The sequence below is a fragment of the Equus quagga genome, chromosome 6, assembly GCF_021613505.1.
Source record: "Equus quagga isolate Etosha38 chromosome 6, UCLA_HA_Equagga_1.0, whole genome shotgun sequence".
NCBI classification, from domain to species: Eukaryota; Metazoa; Chordata; class Mammalia; order Perissodactyla; family Equidae; genus Equus; species Equus quagga.
The window spans coordinates 101,530,397-101,557,721 of record NC_060272.1 but is presented as its reverse complement, the minus strand read 5'-3'; the positions used below and the strand labels follow the sequence as shown (position 1 = coordinate 101,557,721).

Here is a 27,325-nt window from a genome sequence, read left to right as displayed (position 1 = left end):
TAATAAAAGGAGAAATGAAAATACTTTGAAAGGGGAAAGGGACCTAAAGGCCATGTTCTAATTCCTGTTCAAGGATGGAAGTTGTTCCATCAGCAGTATAGGAAAAGGAAAGTGGAGAATGTAAGATAAAGTTGGATGTGGACTGGCGTAGGGAAAGAGGATGGAATTTGGACTCACTTGGCCAAGAAGTGTGATGTTTACTGAGAATATGTCATGCAGGACCCAATGGAGCCTTCAGGAAAACTTTCTCTGTTCCTAATCCCCATTCAATTTCCTATCCCATCCCTTTCCTTCTTCAGAAAGTTTTGAAATATGGTACTCTCTTATAACCCCTGTCTGCTGGTCGTCCCTCCCCATCAGGCAGTGGGGTGGTTGAGGGAAGGAGCGTTGAGGGTCTGAGTTCCCTATTTCACAATGTCCTGCCAGTGATATCTCACACCCTAAATGTACCAGCATCGTTGCAAAATATTGGGCTAAAGTCACATAAGGAAAAGCAAACACTTTGAGAAACAGGACCAAACGTGAACCATAACGGTGCTTGAAATCAGCTGCATAAATTGACATGCTTTTCTCTGTTCTTTATTTAAAATGTCCGAATTTTTCAGCAATATAGAAACCACGAGATGATTTGTGAGCCTCTTCCATCTCTGTGGAGATCTCCCACCGCTAGTCAGATTTTGCTTCCTACCTCCTCCTCCAAGGGGTTTTTTTCCCCCTGAGACTTTTGCCCTCAGTTCCTGACCATTCTCAGAGTGAGTTTCCCCAGAGACACAAGCTCTCCTCTCCGTCTACAGCCGATTGGTGCTACCACAAGCACTGGCGAAGGTGGTGGTTGGGATAATGATCAAAGACAGCTGACTCCAAGCTTTTGTTGGACTTCTTGCTCACCTCAAGGTTCTGAGAGTATATGTATATGTTTGTATACACACACACGAGTGCACGTGTTCCTGTGCAAACACGCTAACACACACATTTTTTAAATAAAGTCCATCCAATAGCAGTTAGCTGAGACAATCTTGTTTTGCCTTGAATTACTGAACAGCTCCTGACAAGTAACTGAAATACTGAACCAAGGAAGCATGGTGTTTTCAGGTCTAACTCCCTTCTCCCCCATGTGTTGTGCAGATTTTAATAGAAGGTGTGCTAGGACAGGGAGACACCGCCAGCATTGCCCTCTTTGAAATCAAGATGACAACCGGCTACTGTATTGGTAAGTGGGTTTCATTTTCATCACATCAGAATGGGAATCTTTTTCTAAAATCTATTGTTGTCAGAGGGAATCGGATCAACCCTAAAGCCAGAGTATTTTATAGATGCCACTGCATACTGCATAGTAGTTCCAATTCTTTGCTAGGTTCCCTTGAATATAGTATGCTGTTTCTCCGTCTTTAGCATGGCAAGGCTCCTTAGAGTTTGCCTGTGTGACTGGATTAATGAAAGAAAAGTAGATGCAGCAACTGGAACCTGAGTTGTCACCCTAACCTCAACATATTCTAATAAAATAATTTCTAGTTCGCTGCGAATTCAGCTTTCTGTAGCATTTGCTAAAAAAGCAGGCATCATCTTACGCCTTTTCCTCTCTTTACTCCATTGCTCTCTTGCACCATATTGCCCCTGTCTTTGTGATCAGTTGTCACTTCAATTCTGCTTGAGCAGGGTTAGCTGGGTGCCTCTCGTGTGCCAGCTTCTGGGATGGCGTAAGAAGACAGTCGACGTCTAGCTGTTGCTCCACTTCCTCCTGTCTGCCACTGAAGCTCTTTCTGTACGGGTCTCTGATGAATCCTGCCGAGAAGGGCAAGCCGTGCTCTGGAGTTGAAGAGACGAGGAGAGGAAATGGGAGAGGACTGAATTCAGGAGACGCAATTGAGCTGGAGTTTCAGTAGAATTCAGTCAAGTGCAGGCGCAGGGTAGGAAAACCCCAGGGGGGAGAAAGCACAGAGCCTGCTCAGGCGAAGGCGAGCGGCTGAGGGGACTGTTTGAAGTGAGAATCAGGGCTGCTGTGGGAGGCTGTTACGGAGGAGTCGGGATCCAGGCCTGTGGAGCTTGGATTAAAGAATTATGGGTTTGGGAGGCCCTAAAAGTCAAGGCAGCGGGGGAGGGGCTTGCAGTTGCGTTTTCAGCTGACGGGTCTGGCTGCCACGTGGAAAATCAGTTGGAAACATGGAAAATATGTAAGAGGTTGGAAAACCCCAAGGGAACAATTGTGACCTTACAGAGGGGACACATGAGGGTCTAAGATTGGAGCTGACAGTGGAATGGGAAAAAGCCAGTCTATCTGAGAGATGTGTCAGCACTGACAATACATGCAGGCTGAATGGCTGTGGAAAGGAAGAGAAAGGAGAGTCAAAGACGATTCTTAACAACAACAAAAAAGCCTTTGCTAATTCCCTGAGTCTCCCTTCTTCGTTTTGACCTTGCAATGACGTCCTTAATGCAAATGAAAGAAAGCAGCCTGGGACTGTGACCATTTTCTGAAGATACAGTGAGTTGATCCAAGCTTCCCTCCTTCAGCCTCCCTGTAGCTCCCACATGGCGGCTGCATGGATCTTGGACAACTCACAGGCTTACACACCTGGTGGAGCGCCACCTGCTGGCCCAGTCACCTCACTGAGCCCCGCAGCCTCTCTTTCACCACCTGTAAAATGGGATAAAATACTTCCCTCACAGGATTACCGTGGGGACTAATGAGATCACGGATGTGAAGGTGATTGCTACAGTCCTTGGCACTCAAAAAATGTTAATTTCCTTTCTTCAGATCGCTTGGTGGCTTCTGGTGTGTTTAAAAAACAAAAGGAGTGCCAATACTTTTACTTTGTTAAACTGTATGATGATGTTCTCATCTCTTCTTTCTTTCTCTGCATTCTCTCTGCTTCTCTCAGTTCCTCATCAGTAGCATGAGGTTAATAATAGCACCTCCCCTGTGAGTTGTTTTGAGGATTAAGTTAATTCATGTAAAGTGCTTGGAATAGTGTCTGGTACATTGAGGAATATTTTGCCTTTTATTTTACTCCGTGCAGCCTTTGGCACTGAATGTTGGGCATTGCTTAGCAGATGCTGCAGGGGAAAAGTTGCAAATGAAAATCTTAAAAAATTTTCCATGCTTGCCAATGTAAAAACACGTTGATAACTATATCAGTCAGGGTGCTGGCAGGAAAGTGGAGACAGAGGGTACATTCAACTTGAGTAATTTGAGGAGAGCTCATTAAAGGAACTACAAAGATGTGGGTAGATAAAGGAAACCAGCAAGAGATGGTGTGGTAATCCAGGCTAGTCACAGTGATGATTCATGAGCCATCACCATCTTTAGGTCTCATGGGCAAGGGAGGAGGGGTTACCAGAACCTGGAGGCAATAGCTGTATGGTGGGGCCTTCTTGACAGGAGCTGCACCCTCAATAGAGAGATACAGCCAGCCCAAGGCAACCTGGCAGGGTGGGAGCTGGATGAATGAACACCCCCAACCTCATTCTCCTCCTGCTTCCATTGGTCAAATGCAATAGGAAGCTAGAAGCCAGGGGAGTCCTGACACAGTCCATACAGGTCAACCTCTGGAGGACAAAGCAAGGTAGAAAAAGGTGGAGTAGATCTGGTGGGGCCAATGAGAGATGGCCAGCACAGTCATACTTCATGTTTTTAATTGCATGATTATGGGGGTCAATGGAGCCACTGGCTTGTGAGTTTCTTGTTCCCACCAAAGGAGTCTGTTGACCGGGAACAATTTATCAGTGCAAACATGTCAATGCTACTAAAAGGGGGAAGAGGGAGTCCCTTTATCTTCTCTCTCTTCTCCACTCAGTAGCTGCAGAAAGACCCAGAGCCCTGGATACGCATGCCCTGCCTATTCTGACTGGGTTTTTGTTTACAAGAAAAGCAGAGGATTTTAGCATCTAGGGAACATGCCCCTTAGCTCTGGGTATCTTGTCCGTCATCAGGAGAGAAGGGGATGGAGGAATGGGCTACCAGAAGGGTGGTGGATAAAATTTCTGGAGCTAAGAGCATAGCCCTGAATAGTACTTTGAAACAGAGATGGCTGATATACCAAGCACTAACCATGTCCCTGGCACTATGCAGGAGCTGTCCACACTTACAACAGCCCCATGAGATGGGAGCGTTCCCCCCATTTCACATATGAAGAAATAGAGGCTAAGAGAGGTTATGCAGCAAGCCACGTGGCCAGTTAAGTGGAAGGGCCAAAATCCAAAGAAGCAATGAGGGCTTATGATCTCTATGCATTACTGGATCTCTCTTCCTGACCAATATTGTCTAGGGGTCCTGGTACAAAGGTTCCAGTGGTCAAAGGGAGTGAGAAACATATAACATAACCTATCTAAGAGCAGACCCTCAGTAAGTCTGGGTGTACCCAGGTGTAACCACGTCTCCATGAAGTGTTTTTATTTCTTCTCTGCCAGAATGTGACTTTGAAGAAAATCATCTCTGTGGCTTTGTGAACCGCTGGAACCCCAACGTGAACTGGTTTGTTGGAGGAGGAAGTGTTCGGAATTCCCACTCCGTTCTTCCACAGGATCACACCTTCAAGAGTGAATTGGGTGAGCTGAGGACAAATGGAGTCCTTTTCCCAAGATAACTGCTTCTGCCATCTCCTTCCGCCCCCTACACTGGCCTAACTGTGGCTCTGTCAACAGAGATGGAGGAGAAGGGAGGGTGAGTAGGGACAGGGAGCCTGGTGGAAGAGCAGGGAAGAGTAAGCCATGAGATAGAGACAGGCTACAGACCTGAGCCTAGAACTAAGGAGAAGGCCACCCAGTTTAACGCTTTTCTTTACCTGTGACCTGGTCTTGGTATTTTATCGTTTCCATTTCATGTTTTACTTTCTTATCTATTTGTTGTTCAATATTTCTTATTTCTAAAGACAAGGCTGGAATAATCCTAGGTTGCTTTTCTCTAAAATAGATAGAATGGCAGGAACAAGTCCTTAACTTCCCAAGTGGCAATGAGGTGAGCGAGCAGTCCCAATGATTAATCCTGAATGCGGTGTGCAACAGGGCCCCCTAGTGGCCATGTGGGCTGGTTCTCTGCAGGGAAAATGGGTAAGAGAGGTGATCAGTGAGCAGTCAGCTTTGAGGGGAAAGCTTCCATGGAAAGGAGACAAGGACAAAGTAGAACAAGAGAACAAAAGAATGCCCCAGAAGCCATTTCTTTAGGTACATCTGGGATCACCTACACAAGGAATTGAGATTAGAAAAAGACATTTTCACTTCCTTCTTTTAAAAGGAAAGAAGGTTTAGCAATTTTGAAAATGGCCAAAGATTGAGGTTTCCACATGTATATCCATATTTTGGCCCTAAAGACACACAGCTTGTCTCCACTTGTGGCCACTGTAGGGGCCACACTATAAATGAGTGTTATGTATAGAGTAAATGATAACCAATCATGACAGATTAATCCATGAATCTACATGAGCATTTTTAAAAGACAATTGGATTAAAGCAAAATAATAGAATGTCACCACCTCTTGAGATCTTTGTTTAAATGAATAAAGCAACTAACAATCTCTTGGGGTTTCAAGAAAATAAAAGCAAGGTGACTTAATTTATGGAAGTAGGCTAATTTTGAGATTGTTTTTCTGCCATGTCTTAAGAATCTAGTTCAAGGAGTAGAGAGAATCTTGAAAGACGAATGCATTAAAATTGTAATAATCCTTGGTGTCATTATCACAGAGGTATAAGCTTAAGTATGGGAAAGTATTAGAGAACTTTTCCAAAATCACTTAAAAGTTAGTTCCCAAGTCAGATCCTCTGGGTAACCAACGTCATGATCTGATGATCGCTTGTTCAGTACATCATTTTTATCCTCAGTGATGGTGAGGACCAGCTGGCTGGGGAGAACATGGATTTCTTGGAAGAGGCAACAGATCTGTGGACTGTTGTGAAATCATTCATTTGACTGTGTTACCTGAGTGAATTCCGTCCTTTGAAGAGTGTATCACGCTAGTCCTCCCCCACTCTCATTTGTGACCATAGACCATTCTGACCGTATTTGTGTCAACAAGAGATAGAGAAAGAGGACCAGGTTAGGAGTCAGAATGCTGTGCTCCAGACCCAGTTATCAGAGCACTGTATTACTCTGGGCAATCCCTTAACTTCTCAGGGTCTCCATTGGCCTGTTTGCAAGTGAGGAATTTGAATTTCATGATCTCTAAGATGCCTTTGAGTTCTAATATTTTACTCTTCTCTCTTTACCTAATGCTGTACATCAAATTCTCCAAATTCACCACCCATCGAGATCTACTTCCAAAATGTTTAGGGTCCCTCCTGATTATAAGCACCTTGCGTTTGGCATTAGAAAAAAAAGAAAAAGGGAGGACTAAGGGGTGAGAAAAAGAGGACCTGGGTTTTCTCCTCTTTTCACCAGAAGGGTCAAGAGAGAGGCGTGATGGTGCCATCACCTCTGAGGAGCACTAAGACTTGGCAGTAGAGTGCTGTTACCCCAGCCACAGGCGCTTGCTTCTCTTTTCTCCCACTCGCTCTCCCCATCCCTTCGCCCCCTCTCCATTTTCCTATCCTTTCTCTTCTTCCTTGGGTATTCTAAAACACCTCCCAAAGGCACATAGCTTTGCCCACTGCCATTGCTTAGTCCCCTGATGTCAATACGGAATCCTAAAGAAGCAGCTGACACTGGGACTGAAGGGAAGAAATCTAAGGAGACCTTTGACCTCCCTTCCAGCAAGTCGCAGGTTTATATAGTCAATCTAGGCAGAGCCCAAACACCAGAATGAGACTTCTTCATTGATCACTCACTTATTCATTCAACAAACATAAAATAACCACTTTGTCCAAGTCAGGCATTCTTGCATACCCTGGTGATCCAGTAGCAGTCACTGACCTCAAAAAATCATAGGAACCAAGTTTTCAGAAATGCTCTTCCCTTGAATACCAGTTCTTGAGTATAATAATCTCTATATGAAGAAAGAAGGGCTATAGGTGATCAGATGTACTGGGGAAAACCTGAGTTAAGAAAGCTAAACAGATTTCTTTATTTCAGGACTTCTCAATGCCTTTAATCTAGTTCTATGTTGATGTATATTATGGCATTTCTCAAATTATCCAAATATGAAAATGCTATGTAAACATGCACAGTGATGCATGGCTAATAGAGGTATGAAATAAATATATTATACAGAACCACTGAACAGTGAGAGTCTACCTTCGTTTTGGGATGCAGGGAAGGCTTCCTAGAGGAAGTAATATCAGAACTGGAATATGGCCAGATGGGAAAGGAGAAGATAAGTACAGCATCTGCAAAGGTGGGTAGGCATGGGAGTGGTTGGTTGTCTCTATGGTGGAGAGCATCTGAGAATGCCGGTGCGTCTGATGGTGGCAGAGCAGCCCCTCCATCCCAGGTTATGTTTCTGTTTATGATGGGCGGGGAGCCTGGATGCCTGCATTCCTCTCGGTTCATCCAATTCTTCTCAGCTAGTTCACCCCAACTTCTCTTCAACTTTTGGACTGATGGTTTGCCCAGTCATTAGCCAAACAGCCCTCTCATCTCCACCCAATGCACAGACACATGTGCACACACACATGCACACTCATTCACACTTCTCACGCCTGGACTCCCACGTAGGATTTCCTTCTATATAGGATGGGGCTAAAAAAAGATGAGTTCTAAAGATTCCAAAATATTTTATTTGAGAAGTTCTCTGCCCATGTGATTCAAAGATTTGACCAGGAGATCACTCTTGAAAAAAACCCTCCAATCTTCTAAATAGGAGAAGTTGCCTTGCTTATTACATTCACCTCTATCCGGTGTATTGATTTTCCCTGAGCTCTGTCAATTTGGGTGGCAAGTAAAGATTAAATGTTCAGATGTCTGCCGCAGCAGCAGATTTTGCTCCCCATAAACTCATCTCATGTTCATTCATATCCTGGAAGGAGCTCATCACTTTACTTTCAGGTGAAAACTGGAGACGCGAACAGCAGGGGTGGGGGAAGCTATGTGCCTGCTCAGAAACCACAGAGCTGCAGAGAGGCTGAGGGAAGCCTTCCCAGGAGGGCTCTGGCCCTTGTGTTGTAGAAAAGAGAACAGTGAAAATGATATCTGAAAAGTAGGATGTGGGTATGTGTTTTCCTTCCACACAAATTTGTGTGTTTTTAACAGTTAGCCCAAACAGTGAGTCGGAGTTTTCAAATGTGTACTATGTCTCCAAATTATTTTTCTAATTGAAGTATAGTGACATACAATATCATACTAGTTTCAGGTGTACAGCATAGTGATTCGATATTTATGTGCATTATGAAATGATCACCATGATAAGTCTAGTTACACGTCACCATGCAGTTATCACAATATCATTGACTCTATTCCCCATGCTGTACATTACATCCCCATGACCTATTTATTTTATAACTGGAAGTTTGTACCTCTTAATCCCCACCACCTAATTTGCCCACCCCCTACCCTCTGGCAACCACGAGTTTCTTTTCTGTATCTATGAGTCCATTTCTGTTTTGTTTTATTTGTATCCAAATTCTTGTCAGATGATGCAAATGGCTAAAATAACGCAGTGTGAATTGTGGTGGGACATCTTTGGAATCCTGGCGGGGATGGGGTGTTATCTTGCTTTTTCATGTTCTATTCTGATTCATCACATATGGATTTTTTTTCTTTGTTCATATTTTACAAAGTGAAATAAAATCTTTCAGGAGGTAACCTACTGACAGCTCAGATCATTACTGTTTCCTACCTGCCTTAGCAAAAAGAAGATAATTGCCAGAAAAATAATGAGGGAAATATATTTCTTTGCTGAGATTTTTTTAAATTAAATCTGCTTATGCTGCCACTCTAGAAGGAGCTGAACAAGGCTTTCAAGCCTCAAATAAGGTCAGAATTATTTTATTCCATCAGAGACCATGAGATGGATGGATCATCTTTCCATAACTCATGGCACTCTCTTCTCATTTCGGCTCAGATTGGGCTCAAGCGTCATCTTAATGGCACCTGTTCATTCGCTCTCTGCATTGATCCATTTGGCTCATTGCAGAGCCCTCAGCAGGGAAGCAGCTTTTTTCTCTCACCGTTGCCTTTGTGCAAACTCTGCTGAATCTGCTTTCTCTGCCCTTTCCAGTCACTTTCAGGTATTAACTAACAGCCTCCTTTTCAAGGATTGAGTTCAGTCAACTCAAAACCTCCACATCTCATCCCATTCAAATCTTCCCCTAGCCCGGAGCACAGAGTGGTAGTAAAGAGAAGGGTTTGTGCTTTGTTCTCTATCCTTCTTTCCCTGGCTCTTCCCTTCCTCTTCCTTTGCTCACTTTGCTGCTTCTGCTCCTCCAGGGTTGGGGGAGGCATGATGGGAACAGAAAGGGAGGGGAAGGGGACAAAGGGTTTCATGTGAACAGTGCTGGAGTTGATGCCCTTCATACTGCAGGTGGCCAGCTGCTGGCCATTTCTCACACAGCCAAGGGGAAACCCACCTCACTATCCCCAGCCAGGGATGAAGCACTCTCTGGGCGGCCGTCTGTGAACCCCCTTTAGCACCTGTAAGTAATGGGACACCCCGCCATCTCCTTTCCGTTGGAGCTAGCACCCTGCATGCAGTCCTCTTGAGAAGGGTCTTCAAGGCTGCAGCCCAGCTACCTTCCGAGTTGTCCACGTAGACTCAGGGAGAACTCAAATTTTTACTCCACCAAACTCTGCAAGTACAGCTTGCTGGCAACAAAATCCTTTCTCTGCACTCTGCCCCCACAGGTCCCTACAGCCATCTTGCCTTTAGATGTATGCATTCAAGAGTCAGGCACCAGCCTCTGTACCCAACAAAATCCAGTTATCACTGACCAAGTTCTCCCAGGAACTGTGACCACCCTCCTCTTGAGGTCCAGGGCCGTCGTAGAACCCAGGAATTTCTGTAAGCATGGCTGGGGGTGAGGTTAGATGGCAGTTTCCCTCCTCCACCTCTCTGCAGTGGTTGCCTTAAGCCCCCTCCCTCGGATGAAGGTAAGAAAGGGGAAGCATCCCCTCCCCTTCTCTTGGGTTGTTAAAAGGAAACATGTGGTAGGTCAGCTCCGTAACAACTCTCCTCAAAGAAACTGTCTCCAATATCTCTGGTCCCTCTCTGGCCTTGTCATAGATACAGGCTAGAGGGGAGAGATGGACCGAATCTGGTGGAGCTGGCTTAGTGCCAGGTCGGCCACAATGTAGCATATTCTGCATTAATGGTTTAGCACTACTCTAGAAAACAGAGATACTTGTCACCCATCGTTATTGGCACTGAGGTCTTAGCAGAGACTAGGAGAAGCCCCTCTTCATGTTCATGTACCTTTATGTCATTTCTGAAAGCTTTTTATACAAAAGACTATAGTCTGACTCTTTTACAGTAAAATTCACCCAAACCCATAGAACTAAAAGTTCATGAAGATAACTGTTGGATTTATAGACTGGGAGAGCAAGCACAATAGCTTTTTGTCTTTGGGTGCTGTCTCCTCACAATGGCAGCAGACCAGTGGGTGTTTCCAGCTGGCATACGTTTCTTCAGACCAAGTTTCCCCCCTTACCCAGGAGACAGCTTGTCCAGACAACCATGACACAGATGCAGACGTTGCAACCGGAGCACAAATGTGGCCAATGGGGCCGAATCACAGCTGAGTCAGAGGACGCCTTTGGCATCACGGCCAAGCCAAGGGCAATCTTTGTGGAATGCTGGTTAACCAGACTGTTTGAAAATAAAAACTCGGGAACTACCCTCAGAGTTCTTTTCCTAATCCAAGGGAAAATGACTAACTACCAGGGGCCACTGGTTCCACATGAAAAGTTGAGCTCATCCAGAGGGCTGCTGCAAGGACGGGAGAGTCCTCTTCAGAAGCAAGTGTCCATGTGCCATCACTGCAGCCTTCACCCCAGAAGGGCCTGAGCTGGGCTGGCATCACTGAGAGTCTTGATCGTTCAACAGAATTGGAAATCGGTGTTTTCTCTAGAAACTGCAGGTTTTTAGTGTATCAGAGAAAAATAGACTGGCTCCCAGTCTGAGTATGGCAAAGTAGCACAGACTTCAGAGGAGTGACAATAAACTGCTCAATTTTTCGTCTTATGGGGAACCCATTGCCCCCTTCATAGACTCTTTCATTTCTCATTGAAGTTTTAATACTTAAAAATCTTGGTGGCCTGCAAGATCCCCAGTGATTTGGTTGATTATATGATCCTAGCCACCTAGGGTCCATCTATACCTAGTTTGATCCTACTCAGACTTAAAGGATCTGATAAAAATATCCTCTCCCAGAGGCTCTAGAACTCTGGACCAGATAAGAGGGTTGGCCTCACTGAACTCGGCAGGAAAATTCTCATAATGCCAGGCACTAGGCAAAGTTTGCCAAGAGCTCCAGGCTACTTTTTTCATTCTCCTTGGAAAGGTACACAGAACGGTGCTGCACCCACCCAACCATTTGCTTCTCTTCTCCAGAGCAGATTATACCCGATGACACATACTCAGCCTGGGCTTGTTGTCATTGCTCCAGCCTGGCGTCCTGAAGCAGACACCTGGTGATTTCTGATTCATCCCAACCCCTTCAGCAGAGATGAGGAACTATGATGAGCCACATTTTGTTTCCCAGTGAGAAACAGCCTTACTCAGATTGTCAGTAAATAGTGCGCAACCTCAGCAACGAAAGAGTGATGGAGAGGAAAAGAGGAGGCGACAGAATGTGGTCTTGTCTGGTGGTTCCACATGAGACTTGGTGTCAGCAGTCCTGGTCTTGTTCCCAGCAGCCTGTCTGACTCACTTTGAGCAGGTCACATTCTGTTTGCTGGAGGTTTTTTTGGATCAGAAATGTGATTGTGGCTCTCTTGGCATATTATCTTGTACATGAGTTGTTAATGAGGCACTTTAACTGCAAATTCAGGGATTAGAATATTGTCTACACAGCAGGTGAGTAACTAGCCTTTGAAGCGGACTATCAGATATCTGTCAACTGTGAGGAAGATGAACGTGTGGGGGGGGGGGGTGAGACACACTCTAAGCACAGTTGTTGTGCGCTCTGGAAGTACAATGAATAGTTTCAACTGCATTTGTGTGGTCTCCCCCAGATTCACTGAGAATCTCCTAGAACCTTTGGAGGTGCTTCTCACCCTGGATAGAATGATCTCTCTCTTTATGGCTGTGTCAGGTTGGGGCTTCCAGGAAGCAGACACTAAGGCAGGATTAGGAGGGAAGGAGATTTGCTAGGGGAAATGGCTGTGAAGGATAAAGGGCAAGTTAGCTGGAGTAGCTGGGGCCGGGCTCAAGGTCTCCACTAGGTGTGGTAGTCCCAGTGCCTAGGAGCCTCAGCGTTCTTAGGGATCCACAAGGATGTTTTAATTTTATTTATTTTAACCAGGAAATTTAATCAGGGAAAAATGGATATAATAATAAGAAATATAATACATCCACCTTAGGTTATAGTCATCTTTATACCAATGCAGTCATACAATATCATTTTTAATATTTTTTATGGAGTAAGGGGCCCACAGCAGCCAAAGTGCCTAGGGCCAACGAAAGTCTTAACGTGGCCCTGTGTGGGGAGAGCCTTCAGCACAGGGTGGAAGGCTGAAACTTGAGAAGGAGAGAGGCCAGGCTGTGGGGGACTTGCCGAAGAACCCAGATCAGGCGGGATGGTCCTGCTCTGGTACCCCTGCTGTGCTTGGTCGCAGGCTGAGAACAGCTCAGTGTGATGTGGCCTTGGCACACCTGCTGTTGCGGATCCCAAGATGAGGCAGCTGGAGGCTGTCAGTCAGCTATGGTCCCTGCAGCAAGTTCACTTGAAGGAGATGTCAGCAGCCCACCTCCATGGCCCCCACAATGAGAGATAAGGAAACAAAGTACTATAGCTCTTCTCCACCCACATTCCCAACGGCATATCTTGGAAAGGGGTTCTGTTCCATTGGTAAGACATATTACAAAGGGCATTAACATCCTCTTTTGACACTCAGACAAGTTCCGAGTGAGCGAAGGCATGTTCCAGGGGCTACCTGGCCACATGTGTTCTCCATAAGTGAAGTGTCCTAGTAGAGGCTGGCTGGCCACCAGCAGTGCTGTAGAAGGCATTGGAGCTTAGGATGGGGAGTTGTGGCCTTACCTGCATGTCAGAGGTTCTCTGATTCTGTTAAGTCTGACATTCTGATTCTTCCTTTAAAATCCGTCCCCAGAGGCAGCAAACTGGGGGCCCATTAGCCACTTCCAGCCTGCAGATGTGTTTATTTGGCACAGGCAAAGTTTAGAAGATTGTGGTGGGTGATGTAATGGGTTGAATTGTGTTTCCTCAAAATTCATATGTTGAAGTCCTAACCCTCAGAACCTCAGAATGTGAGCTTATTTGGAAATAGGGTTGTTGCCGATGTAATTAGTTAAGATGAGGTCACACTGAAGTAGGGTGGACCTCTAATCCAGCGTGACTGGTGTCTTTATAAAAAAGGGGAAATTTGGACACAGAGAGACGTGCACACAGGGAGAATGCCGCGTGAACATGAAGACAGACATCTGCTAGCCAAGGAAAGCAGAGTGCCAGCAAACCACCAGAAGCTAGGACAGTGGCATAGAACATACTCTCCCTCACAGCCCTGACAAGGAGCCAGTCCTTCCATACCTTGATCTTGGACTTCTGGCCTCCGGAACTGTGAAACAATAAATTTCTGTTGTTGAAGCTACCCCAGTTTGTGGTACTTTGTCACAGAAACCCTAACAAATTAATTCAGGGGGTATTATTTAAAATGGATAGATGTGCTATAAAAATCTGGATTTTGAGCTTCAGTGGGAAAATTTTAGTCAGGACATCAGCTTGGAGGAGAGGGCTGGGTTCTCAGGGATGGAATGGAGAACACAGGCCTACGCAAGGGACCGCCACTCCTTACCACCAGCTGGTTGTTACAACACGAGAATATGGGTCTAGCGCTATCAGATTTTCTGACTTTTCCAGAGAAGCTTGATTTCTCTTTCTTGTTGCCAGTGAAATATGGTTTCAAATACAGGCAACTAATTCATCACTCTATTTTCTCCCTGACCCACTCCACTTCAATCGTATACTTGATCTGCCTGGCTCCTCTGATCGTCTGAGCTTGTGATCTCTATTTATTCACAGTTGCATGACTTGGCGAGATGACCAGAGAAATTATATTTAAGCAAGGGAGATTATTCAGGGGGTTGAACAATTTGCTGCCAGGAGAAAGTAAGCTTTGATTTTTCCATCTTTCCCCTCTGCCCTGCTGAGGTGAGGACCTTTCTGAGACTATATTTGTGCTTTGAATAACCATTTGTTGAGGGCCCAACACATCCTGGGTGGTGTGCTAGATGAAAGTAAGCATCGGGTATGTGAGTGCATATATTCTTCCTAATATCCTTCCTGCTATTTTGCCAAGGATAATAAGATTTATTACTAACCAGGCACCATGTAGCAAAAACAAAGATATTAAGTTGTAATTGTTCTGAGCTTGTAAATAGAAAGGCTGTTCTATCAAAGCTACATTGCATAACTCCTCTGTCATTGCAGCTTAAATAAATTCAGACCAAAATGCTAATAATAATAGCTATCCTTTATACAAAACAGACAATGGGGAAAGCATGTACTAGAATCAGTAATGGCATTACTTTATTTCATTATAATTATGTTAGGCGATTGCAGTGTGCTGGGCACATGCCGAACACTTCACACACATCTTCTCATTTACTACTTATATCAACCTATGAGAGAAGCATTTGATGCTCATTCTAGAGATCAGAAAATTGAAGCCCAGAGATATTTAGTAACTTGCTCAAGGTCACAGGGCTAGTAAGAGGTTGGGCAGGATTCAAACTCAGTTCTTTCACTGCCAAGTCCAAGCTCTCCCCATTCTGCCTCACAGTTTCTCTGTTTCAGCAAAATGCCTCAACGGAGGTCGGCCTCTGGGTCCAGAGCCCACCAAGGCCTTGCCAAGGGTGACGTCACAAGTTTTACCTTCTAAATCCTAACCTTGTCTCAGTGTTGGTTGACTGACATGTTCTATTAAAGAGCTACAACTGGTCATCTAGTTTGAATTCAAAATCTTCATTTCACTCAAAGCATACGTAGTGACACTTTGTGGATATTGTAAAGATGTACAGGAGGGTCTCCCTGCTCTCTTAAGAATAGACGGTATGCTTGGTATGCTCTTAGAAGCCATATAGCCCTAAGAGGGCTCGGGGGAGGAGGGCTTCGGGGTAATGGTCTGTTTCTTTCCACAGATGTGTTCAGCTTGGGAAAATTCAAGCACCTCACAGATGATAGATACACCTCTTTAACTATATGAAGTATGTTTTACTTTACTCAAAAGTAAGGAAAAGGGGCCGGCCAGTGACACAGTGGTTAAGTTTGCATGTTCTGCTTCGGCGGCCCAGGGTTCACTGGTTCAGATCCTGGGCGTGGACCTAGCACTGCTCATCAAGCCATGCTGAGGTGGCATCCCACATAGAAGAACTAGAAGGACGTACAACTAGGATATACCACTATGTACTGGGGCTTTGGGGAAAGAAAAAAAATAGAAATAGAGGAAGATTGGCAACAGATGGTAGCTCAGGGCCAATCTTCCTCACCAAAAAAAAAAAAAAGAAAGAAAAAAGAAAAGGAAAGCATGCCTTTAATAAAAACAACTAAGGAAAAGAAAAAGAATGGTTCTACTCTTGTATTTAGCAGAGTACAATGAACTCCATGTATTTACCTCCCAGCTGCGACAAGCCATGGCCATGCTTCTTCCTCCGTAACTCATTCGTTTCCTCCCCACCACTCCCACTGGATTATTTTGAAGTAAATCCCAGAATCGTACCATTTCATCTGAAAGCCCCCTAGTCTGTCTTATGCTGTGTTTTCTCTGTGTAATCTTCAGGACACTACATGTATGTGGACTCAGTTTACGTCAAGCACTTCCAGGAGGTGGCCCAGCTCATCTCCCCGATGACCACGGCCCCCATGTCCGGCTGCCTGGCGTTTTATTACCAGCTCCAGCAGGGGAATGACAATATCTTCTCCGTGTATACTCGGGACGGGGCCGGCCTTTATGAGGAGATCTGGAAAACAGGCAGCCCAGGGAATGCTGTCTGGAACCTCGCCGAGGTGGAGTTCAGTGCTCCGTACCCCATGGAGGTAGGTGTGCCAGGTGTGCCAGGTGTGCCCCACCTGGCTGCTCTGCAGGGCTGCCAGCCACACACAGGCCTGGAGGTCAGGAGACTCGACAGTCTCACAGTCGTTCTTTCTTTTCTGCTGTGTCTCGATCCTTCTCTTTCCTCTCCCTTCCTTGGCCCCCTCCACTTCTCTCCCTTCCTCTGTATTTCTTTCTGCCTTCCTCCTTTGTCACCTTCATTTTCTAAAAAGAATATTTTTTCTAAGGACACATATGGAAAAGCCAGTCCACCAGCTAGATTTCTTGGACACACCGTCCCCTTGAACCTTGCACTGTGGTCGTGATGAGTTCAAAAGAGGAGATCAGTGCCTTCTAAGTGAAACTCCCTCTTTTTTTAAAAAAAAAAAATTTCTTATTTTTAATTGTATTTATTTTATTGAAGTCACATTGGTTCATAACAGTATATAAATTTCAGGTGTACTTCATTATATTTCAACTTCTGTATAGACTGCATCGTGTTCACCAAAACTAGTTTCCATCCGTCACCATACATGTGTGCCCTTTTAAGGGGTAAAGAGAGACTCTCTCTTGAACTTCCATTCCTGAGCACGGTTACGAAGGTTTCCCTTACTTGAAGGAATAGTCTTAAGAGATTAAAAAAACACAGCTTATTTTCTTCTTTTCTCCTTTACAGTATAAATAATGTCATAAAATCAGAAATAAACTTAACGATTGTGGCCCTAATTTGAAACAAGCCTTGGTGCCTTCGTCTTAGGACTTTTTATAGTTACGTGAGTGAGAAACGTCCTTTGCAGAAGGATTAGAAAGTTCAGAGAAGCAAAACAAACTAAAACGCCCTGGGCCAACCCTGCAAGATGAGAACTGCTAACACTTGGGTGTTTATGTTGCAGACCGTTTTTCTAAGCACGTATATTAACACATACCTGTATCTAGGTATGTAATCCACAACAAACAAAAATCCAACAAAGTAGATTCAACTATCCCCGTATTCCAGATGAGAAAGGGGAAAGGGGAGAGTCCAAGAAGTTTGACATTGTTTTCTAGGTCACACGGCTGGTGAGTGCCAGGGCCCTTAGCGACGTTCCTGGACTAAAAGCTGCCCTAAGGCTGGAGGAGGAGGCCCAGCTCTGTCTGGGTACCCCGGAGGACCTCTGGAATCAGGGAGCACATCATGGTGGTGGCAGATTTGGAGCTTTAAGTAGAGTCTTAGTTACCACAAGTTGTTGATAGCCCCTACTTTTCACTCTGCACTTTTTTGCAATATTTTCCCTAGCTGCCTTTAAAGTACAGAAGGAGCAGATTATCCTCTGGATGCTGTTCGGTGGGGCCATCTGCTCGCCTGATGTGGAGCTCCGGAGAACCTTGGGGTCGCCTCTTGGTTTTTTGCCGTGTTCTGCCTGCTGATGGCGTGCCTGCCACTCCCCTCACCTGCTTCTCATCCCCCTCCGCCGCCCCCCTTCAGCCCCGGAGAGAGGACAATGCTTTTTGCAGGATGTGTGCTATTTCCTCTCCCAAAGTCTGACCGAGCCTCGACGTGCTCTTGCAGCTCAGTGGAAAATTTCCTGTGAGTTTGGGTTACAAGGAGGAAAAGAAATGCACATGCTGCTTCAGACATGTTTCCTCCTGTTGAAGGCCCATGAGTCACACACACACTGACGGCGTTTTCTTTGCACACTCCTTCCATCCTACAATAAACTCCTGGGGCGACATTGGGATGCGTGAGACTTCGCTGATTTTTTTTTTAAACCAATGCTTGAAAAATTCTGGTCACTACTAAACTTCAATATCTATCCTCTTGATTCACATGTGTGCGATTTTGCTCAGTCTGAACTCATTATGCTATATTTTCTCCTGGTAATTGCCAGGAAAAGAAACGTATCCTGCAGAAATCAGCAAATTTAGTGTCACCATATTCTCAAATGAATTTTAAAAAGGAAAACAAGCATTCGAGACCCTCTTTCTGAAAAAGAGAGCAGCACATGGGCTGTGATTAGCATACTGGCAGATTAGCATATTCTGATCGAAATATCATTCTCATTCAGCCTACTCAGTAAGATTAAGTGCTGTCATTCACTTTCTTTATCAGCTGGCACCTTGAGAACGAAATGTCATGAATCTGTGTTGTTTGTAAACTTAATTTGCTCCTTCTCATTTGTCCACATCTGTTCCCTTTGTTCTCAGCCCTTCCTAGTTCACCAGAGACAAACTTCGAGGGTCCCCCTTGGATTTTGCAGAGTCCAGGCACCGGGTCTCTGTAAGACCATCATTGTTAAGCTGAAAGGCACCTTAGGAACCAAACTCTTTTTTTTCAAAAATGGAGAAGCTGAGACCTGGAGGAGAAAAGGAACTTGCTAGAGCTAATTAGTGGCTAACGGGGCTTAAATCTGAATATGAGTTCAAGAGGGAGTCAACCTGGAGAAAAAGGCATGAATTTAGTTCAGAGCTCATTATGCACCTGACTCCGTGCTAGGATTTTTATATACGTTATCTTATTTAATTTCTTCATCAGTCCTACAAAGTAGGTGTTATTATGCCTATTTTATGAGAAAAGTGAGGCCTTGAGAGGTTAAGCAACATACCCAAGGTCACCTAGCTTCTAAGTGACGCAAATGGGATTTGAACTCTGGTCAGTCTGCCTGCAAGACACCATTCTCTTCAGAAGAGGTTGAAAACCAGAAGCCTGTGGGCCAAAGCTGGCCCACAATGACTTGCCTGGCTGCTGTGGTTGTGTTTCATTGTTTGTTTGTTTGTTTGGTTCTTTGTTTTAATTTTTAAATTAATTGCTGACATAAAAAATCTGAAGATTTCAAGTCAAAATCTAGCGATCGAGGTCCTCTTGACAATGTGGTAGATCCAGACATATTGGGCCGGATTTCCCACTCATCAGCAATTGACAAAGCTGAGCAGCAGCCCCCTTTAGACAAGGTTTGCCTTCTCCATTTCACCATCTGTGCCCTGTCCTGCTGTGTCATACCGAGCCCACGTCATGTATTTGCATTGCCTGCTGACCATTGTAGGCTTTTGAGTTTTAACCCCTGCTCAACACTGTATCTTCTCATGTTATCAATTCACAAGTGTGGACTGCACACCTGGGTGGTTCCCCAACACGGGTGAGTGCTGTTCTCAGCACACCTGATCCCCATGGTCACAGGCAGAAGCTGTTGATTGAAGTCAGAATTAAAGTTGATGACAGAGACAACAGCTGAACTCATAAACCCCATGTTCTTTCTAACCATTTGCACATGCCTGGACTTGCTGACATCCTGACATCTGTGCACAGATTCCTGGGTCTGATTTTGCCTTGGCCATCAGGGTAATCATCTCTGATTGCTACATCTTTGTCCAGGACCCTCACATAGAATTCCACATATGAAGAAGAGAAAGGGCCTCGGAGGGGCTTAGTTCTCTGTGAAGGGCAGGGGAGAAGCTAGCCTGCTTTCTGCAAGTAGCCTGTGGTTTCTTTCATTGAGGTTCATCATGCAAACTGTCACTTCTGTAGTTTGTCTGAAAGTGACATAGGTACTTCAGCTGACGCTCAAGGGAGGGGAAAACATTCACCAGTAAAATATAACTGAATGCTCAGTATCCACTCTCCCTAAGAGACTGTGGGTTGAGGAGCGAGCTGCCCAAACTCCTATATTTAGGAACACGTTTCCTTAAGTACTTTTAACTTGGCCTCAGCTGTCTTGACTGACACATCATTTTAAATCATGCTTAAGAGCATGTAAGCCTCAGGGGAAATACGTGAACCTGTAGCAATATGTCATTTTCCTCTGCAGGTTATTTTTGAAGTTGCTTTCAATGGTCCCAAAGGAGGATATGTGGCCCTGGATGATATTTCTTTCTCTCCTGTTCCCTGCCAAAATCAGACAGGTAAGCTTTCCTTCTTTCTTCTTCCTCACATTTGGAATTTTCCTTTCTCAGTAGATGCCTGTGGGCAGGACTTGCTTTAATTCCTTCTAATTTCCTCACCTTTCCTGTTATCTCATCCTTAAAAGATTACTTAACCGAATAGTCATTTTTCTGGTATATTACTCTTTTTTTCCCCTCACAGACTGAATCTAATTTTTCTGACACCACCGGCCAGTGGTCATGTGCTAAGGAGCTTTCATCCTCCCTACCTTCTCGGAAACGAAAATTAAATACTACTAACTCATTCCCACCCCATCTTTCTCTTTAAAGGATATCTTAGGTTCATAGACAGGTGAATGGATAGGTGAAGAAAACTCTCAAAATCTACTGAGTAGAGGGGCTGGCTCCGTGGCCGAGTGGTTAAGTTCGCGCGCTCTGCTGCAGGCGGCCCAGTGTTTCGTTGGTTCGAATCCTGGGTGCGGACATGGCGCTGCTCATCAGACTACGCTGAGGCAGCGTCCCGCATGCCACAACTAGAAGAACCCACAACAAAGAATACACAACTATGCACCGGGGGGCTTTGGGGAAAAAAAGGAAAAAAAATAAAATCTTAAAAAAAAAAAATCTACTGAGAAGAATTATAAAATCTCTTCCCAGTTTTATATATCCAAACCTATAAATGTCCTCATGTTTAAAGATGTTAGTATTTGGTATTCATTTCTATGATGGTTTTTGGCTAAATATATTATCTTCGATTTAATGTCTAAGTGAACCCTCAAATATTTTATCATGGCCAACTTTGCAATTTCCATTAACTTGATGTTTAGAAAATAGGAAATTTTTACTTTCTGGGAAAATAAGTAAGCAAATCGATTCAAAGCGAATTAGAAAAAAAATGTTTTGGAATAAGAAGGATGGCACTATATTAATAATAACTCAGATGAATGTAATTAACCTTCCTTTTAGTGAGTTTGTTTCCTTGAGAGGCCCTGGGGAGACTCTGTGGTCATCCCATCTTATTAATGAGCCCTCCTTCTGGGTTTTGAAGCCTGGGAAGTAAACTTTTGAACTTGGCCTTTGTAGTCTGATTTTTAATTAAGATAGAGTTGGTCTCCAATGTAATGCGGTTTCAGATATATTCTATAAGCAAGGGGACTGAAAAAGATACTATTTTCTACTTGAGCTAAACTGTTACCCCCAAATTAGAAACACTGCAATTTGCTGAAACCAAATATTATTTTTTACTAATTCTAATTTAAAAAAAAAACTAGTGAAACAGAAACTGACTGGATTTACATATTTACATGTTTTCATTGAAATGATTTAATCCAAACCGTAATCAAAGATTACATGAGTCTCTAAATTTGACAGAACACAGAAACCAAAATTGTTTTACTTCTTTAAATCTGATTGCTCCCTAATCCCATCAGTTGATATTTCAATGATGTTAAATAGTAGTTTCACAACCTCTTTATCATTAGTTTTAGAAAGTTCCTTCTTTCGGACACCAGGCATTTACATTGAACTTGATATTTCCAAGTTATACATATGGGTGAAGAGGTGTTTATTCAGTATCTGCACTGGGTGGAGGGTGGGTGGGAGGTAATAGAATCTACTGGACCACCTTGGAAGTAACGTTTGGAAACACTCTCCCTTTTAAAAGATACAGGATATACATGAGCTCTTTCCTACTGAGTGGTGAAAGAAAAAGAAGGATTCTAGCAAAATAGGGACCATTTATTGAAAGGGCTGGTGGCCTCTCAATCTGTAAAATTCAGCCCTCATAAAGACCCTTCCTCCTCAGGGGCCGCCAGAGATTCACGTTTTTATATAGTGAGGTTAGCCAAGCCTCCCTATGGGTCTTGAGAACTTCCCAACGTACCAGCTTTGCTTTCAAATGGTTTAGTTGCATGCTCCATAGTGTTATGCTCGAGACCCGGCACTTTGGATTCACATCCCTACTCTGCCACTTACAAGCTATGTGACCTTGGACATGTTAATTAATTTTTCTGAGACTCTGTTTCCACATTTATAGGACAAGGATGGAAGAATCTGTTCCGTAGAGTTGTCAGGAAGATTGATGAGTTAATATCTGTGAAGGCCTTAGCAGAGTATGGCACGCACAAAATGCTCAGTTATGAGACTTAATATTATTTACTTAATTTTTGGAAGACTCCCATCCATTTCCTGGAGAACAGGGAGTCAGATTGAAATTAAGGAGAACCAGCACTGCCTCTGTGGATGTGTAAGCTAGAGCCTGCTTTGTGCCTTTCATTGAGCAGCTGTGGACCAGATTCTGAGTCTTAGAGGCTGAGCCCTGGTACTTCGTCTTACATTTCACAAATAGTTTATACCCTTCTGGTTCGTAACAGGTGCCAAGAATTTTTTCTTTATCTTGGTTAGCTCCAGACTCATTGTCTCTGCTTTTCCCAGCTGGATCTAGCATTTTCTCCCCTCGTCTTTCTAGTAGGCTGAGACGGGAATTCTTTCAACACATGAAGCGTCTCGTTCCCACCATCTGGTTGGGCTTAGAGTTAATCCAGTCTCCCAGACCTGAGACCCATCGCGTAGTCACAGGTGTTAAACACCAGTGTCATGTTGCTTCCCAAATGTTCCCCTAGGATGCTTCCAGAGGACAGTGAGACTCCCTCAAACCTCCTCCCCCTGGAGTTGTAGCACTTGCCTTTCCTACCCAAAGACCCCCCCTTCACCACCACATTTGGCCTAGGGTCTAGATCATTGGAATAAGCTCCTCTTTTGGTCTACAAGTTCTTGAATGCCTAAGAGGTGATTCCATCCTCTTCTAGGAATCCTGCCTTCATGCCCAACCCAAACTGACAGCCCCACTGCTCTGCTCTTGGCACCCAGCCTCTTCTGTGGGCTTGGGTCCGCCTCACACCCAGGCCAAGGACTAGGAGGATCCTGACACTCATGGACATACCTCTCAAAGGACGTCTACTGGGCCTAATTCCCAATACTGACCATTCACCAACAGCACACTGCCCAGAGCTCTTGTCTAATTGGAGGCCTGGCTCCAGTTGTTGCCTAGGATACAGCTGAAGTTGCCACAGCCTGCCTTAGCTCAGATGCCCTCAAGGGTCTCCACAGCCTGGTCAGTGGCCCAGCCCCTGCTCCATCACAATTCCTCAATCTGGTGCCAGGTCCCACTCACTCTCTTCCCCAAGGCAGCTTTGAGCTGTCTCAGCCTGCTTTCAGGCCGGCTCATGCTAAAATAAAGCTACTGTGCACATTTAACAATCTCAAGAGCACACTGCACCCCAGATCGCTCTAGCACTACAGGGGCTGGTGAGCCTTTTAGGTTTTGAGAGCTGAGAGTGGGTTCATCTCCACGAACTCCATGGAGCAGAGGAAAAGATGAGAAATGCTCCCAACGATTCTTCTCAAACTGTAACACTCTCCACCTGATTAGATTATTTTCAAAGCCTCTCATTTCCAAAAAGTTCAAATGTCTGAAAGTAAGTAATTAACTAAATCTTACATTATGATGCTTTTTGATACCTGCCTCAAAGGGATTTTATTTCCTTTTTTTTTTTTCCAGATCAACTGAGGCTTAGGGGCTTCCAACAGCCTCTGATGCCTCCCTATGCTTCAAATATGTTGTTAACACTCAGTTGTGATTGTCACTTGACCCATGCTTCTGAAACAAGCCCGAAGCAAAGGCTTTCCATCCACCCCAGGTCTCTGGGAGCTCACTTTGGGCCACAAACAGGCCTTCTGGCCCCATCTTCAGGAATCAGATACTGTCTTGCAGTAGAGGAAGCGTTCTGGGTGAAAAAGATCCAGGCTTTGAATTATGCTTTTGAGATTTTCTTTTTATCAGACCTTCTCAGGACCCTAGACAAATCCATTTCTAGGACTAGGTATTTAGCAAAAGAATATAATCACGTCCTCAGAAAAATCTTTTCTGTGTGACACAGTTTGTCACCATGGAGACAACTGATCCTTGCTGACTTTCAAGTTTTAATGCCACCTCCCACCCCTCCTACACACCTAATAAATGGGTTATGGTTCTCCTGTGGCTGCCCAGGGGGATAGTCCTTGGGGTATATTCCTGATGAGTAATTTCACTGACCTGCCCTTCTCTTTGTGCATGGCTTTTGGGAGTGCCATGCCATTTTCTGAGCTAGATTGCCATCTATAGATTTTGAATTTTCATCTGCTTTTTCATTACCAGGTGGCAGAGGGATGTCTAAGACTGGAGACCCTCATGGGGTTTCCCATGGTCTCAAATCTGCATGGGAGGCTGTCAAAGGATTGTTGTTTGTATGACATATTAATTTTTCAAAGACTTTATCTTCATGGCTTAAAGATACTCCCTGATGTTGACAGAGTCAGGCCGAGCAGTGGGTGGGCTAATCCACCGATCTTAGAGCATTGAGAATTCTCTTCATTTCCTTTTCTCCTCTCTGGTCCATCAGGGTACTCTCCTTGTACACTCGCTAGGGCATATCATCTGAGATACAAGCAGTTTCCAGTTATGTAGGAACATTTTCTTTCTATTCTTTTTTGTAATGTGTGTTAGTCACTTACTTTTTTTAATTTAATGTTTTTAAAACTCATTTTTGTGTCATTTTAAACTCAGACAAAATTTGCAAGAATACTATAAAGAACTCCTCTGTACTCTTCACCCAGATCTACAAATTGTTAACGTTTTGCCACATTTGCTTTATCAACCATTTAAGAGTAGGTTGCAGACATTGTGTCCCTTTACTCCTAAGTACTTCAGTATGTATTTTCTAAAACCAAACACATTCTCCAACACACTATGGGATAATTATAAAGTTGAGGAGATTTTGACACTGATACAAGGTTATCAACTAAATTATGGTCCATATACCAATTTTGCCAGTTGCCCCAATAACATCTTTTATAGCTGGTTGTTTTCCTGGACCAAGACTGAATCTCGGCTCCCTTGTAGCATTTGGTTGTCATGGCTCTTTCATCCCCTTTAGTCTGGGCCAGTTCCTCAGCCCACTTGAAGGGTTTCCTGCTTTGAAATTTGGCAGATTGAGAGAACAGTGAGTGTTTGTCTGTAAAGAGCTCCCTGTTTCATCAGATCACTGCTCCCAGAATTCGTAAGTTTTTCTAGAGATGATTTCCCAGTTATTCAATACAGTGCCCTCTCTCTGGCCCTACAGGTTAGACCAGTGTATGTCAGCATGCAGGACAGGAGCACGCTTGGCTACATGGAATGTGTCCCAAGCTGTGTCAGTCACGTCCCCTCTGGACTTGAAGGGCCATCTGAACAGCGAAGTTCACAGCTACTTGTTAGGACCAAGTTATTCTCGAAAGAGCAGACATCTTTATGTTCCATTCCCTCCAGGCAATCTGGAATGAGGTGATATTTTTAGACCAGGGTGAATGATACCAGAACTCAGCAAAAGCCAAAATAATAGCAGTATAGGTGATGGAATTGGTGTGACTTTTTCAACAGCGTGATGTATACTGAGTAATGATTTTCCTCAAGCAGATCAGCTCCTACTCCTAACGTCAATTATAAATAGACAGCGGCTGTGCTTCTGACACAAACACTGAGCAACAAAGGAAAATTAATTCTGGAAAATATTATTTCTAAAATGTCTTAGAGAGAAATTAAGAATTCCTTAAAATCCTTACCTTTTTCTTTCTTTGTAATTTTGTATGAAGGAATTCTGAGTTGTGAAGAAGTATGTGAATAAATTCTCCCAGTCTTTACATCATAAAAGGAAATTTCTTTTGAAGTTTTTTATTTTTATAGAGAACGTGAACAGAGCTCCTTCCTTCCATCCCTTTGGGGAGGAAAAAAACAATTTTCCTGTCATGCTGAGACGTTGGTTGGATGCTAACCTGTCAGCATGTCATTAGGATAAAAATATTGTCTTGTGTTTTGCTTCTTCAGTCTCCCTGGGCACAAATGTGTGCGTGTTTGTCAACCAGCTCATGTAGTCGTTTGAGGTCCTGCGGTTTGGCTCTCTTTAACTTTGGTTCTCCTTTGCTCAGAGCTTCCTTTCAGCGCGGCAGAAGCAAGCTGCAATTTTGAGGAAGATCTCTGCAACTTTTACCAAGATAAGGAAGGTCCAGGCTGGGCCCGAGTAAAAGTAAAACCAAACATGTATCGGACCGGAGACCACACTTCAGGCACAGGTAAACCAGAAATCTGTCTGGGTGGGGATGCTGGGATTGGGGGCTGGGAGTTGTATTCATGCTCCGTTCACCATTCTTACTCCACACCTGTTAAGTTGCTGACTTTTTTTTTTTTTAAAGGCACTTGTAAAGAAACAAAGACAATTGGTAATCTTGTCTTTGACCTTTTTTTAAAATTGGAATTCAAGTTGCTATGCTAGGAAAAGTATTTGCAGTTAATTAAATAGCCAAACCTTTGGAAATTATCTTGCTCCTCACTTTAGATGGAGAAATACCTTTAAAAAGCTATTAGATTCCAATTACATGAAGCATCCAGAATAGGCAACTCCATAGAGACAGGAAGCAGATTAGCTGTTGCTAGGGGCTGGGAAGGGAGATGTGGGGAGTGACTGCTTAATGGGTTCAGAGTTTCCTTTTGGGATAATGAAAATGTTCTGGAACTGGGTAGTGGTGGTGGTTGCACAGCATTGTGAATGTACTAAATGCCACTGAATTATATACTTTAAAATGGGAAATCTTGTATGTATTTTTTTTACAATAAAAAATATATTGTGGGGCAGTAAGAGCTATTGGAATATGTTGGTGGGCACTTGGATATATCTACAAGGAGCTCTTAGAAGCCAGTTTGTGCTCCCCTTGAATAAGGATTATGTAATCACTTTAATGGATCCCTTGTGAAGCCCACTCTGGTAGAGACTGATGGAAAGGGCCTGTTCTCGAGGGGTTAGTGTCTAATTCATTTATTCAACAATTATTTATGTACTCAGCCCCAGGGTAAGTTTACCATAAAGCTGATGAAACTTAAGCTGCAGGACCCCTTACTTGTACAGGCCCTGGCAAAGGCGTTGCAAGGGGCCCTCACAATTTTATACTTGTAATTTTGTGCGCTTTTCTTAGAGGTTGCCTAACTTGTAGGAATACAGGCCCTACAAAAACCTGTTCTGACCTTGGCCAGACTAACTCCTGGGGGATCCAATAGTGAGCAAATCAGGTATGAAGCCCACCCTTGCTGGCTGACAATCATTAGAGAAACATTAGACAAATATATACACAAATAACTTTATAATTACAAGATGTAGTAAGTGTTATGAAAGAAATGAAGAGTGAGCTCTGGGAGAGAAAAGAGGAAAGAACCTAATTGTGATTGGGGACTCAGGGGAGGTTTTTCTTAGGGGAGTGGGTGTTAGCCGGGAGAGTGGGAGCAATCCAGCAGAGGGAACAGCATCTGTGAAGGCTTTGAGTTTGAAAAGAGCTGGG

At 44.1% G+C, this 27,325-nt stretch overlaps 1 protein-coding gene across 3 annotated transcripts in view; it reads left to right on the top strand.

Moving 5' to 3' along the window:
* MAMDC2 (MAM domain containing 2) overlaps positions 1-27,325 on the top strand; it is a 156,115-nt gene that overhangs the window by 65,751 nt on the left and 63,039 nt on the right. For all 3 annotated transcript variants that reach the window (XM_046665078.1, XM_046665080.1, XM_046665081.1), the window contains 5 exons: positions 1,126-1,210; positions 4,408-4,545; positions 15,818-16,074; positions 19,852-19,945; positions 25,925-26,068. In XM_046665078.1, coding sequence (XP_046521034.1) covers positions 1,126-1,210; positions 4,408-4,545; positions 15,818-16,074; positions 19,852-19,945; positions 25,925-26,068 — 718 coding nt within the window. The remainder of the gene's footprint in view (positions 1-1,125; positions 1,211-4,407; positions 4,546-15,817; positions 16,075-19,851; positions 19,946-25,924; positions 26,069-27,325) is intronic.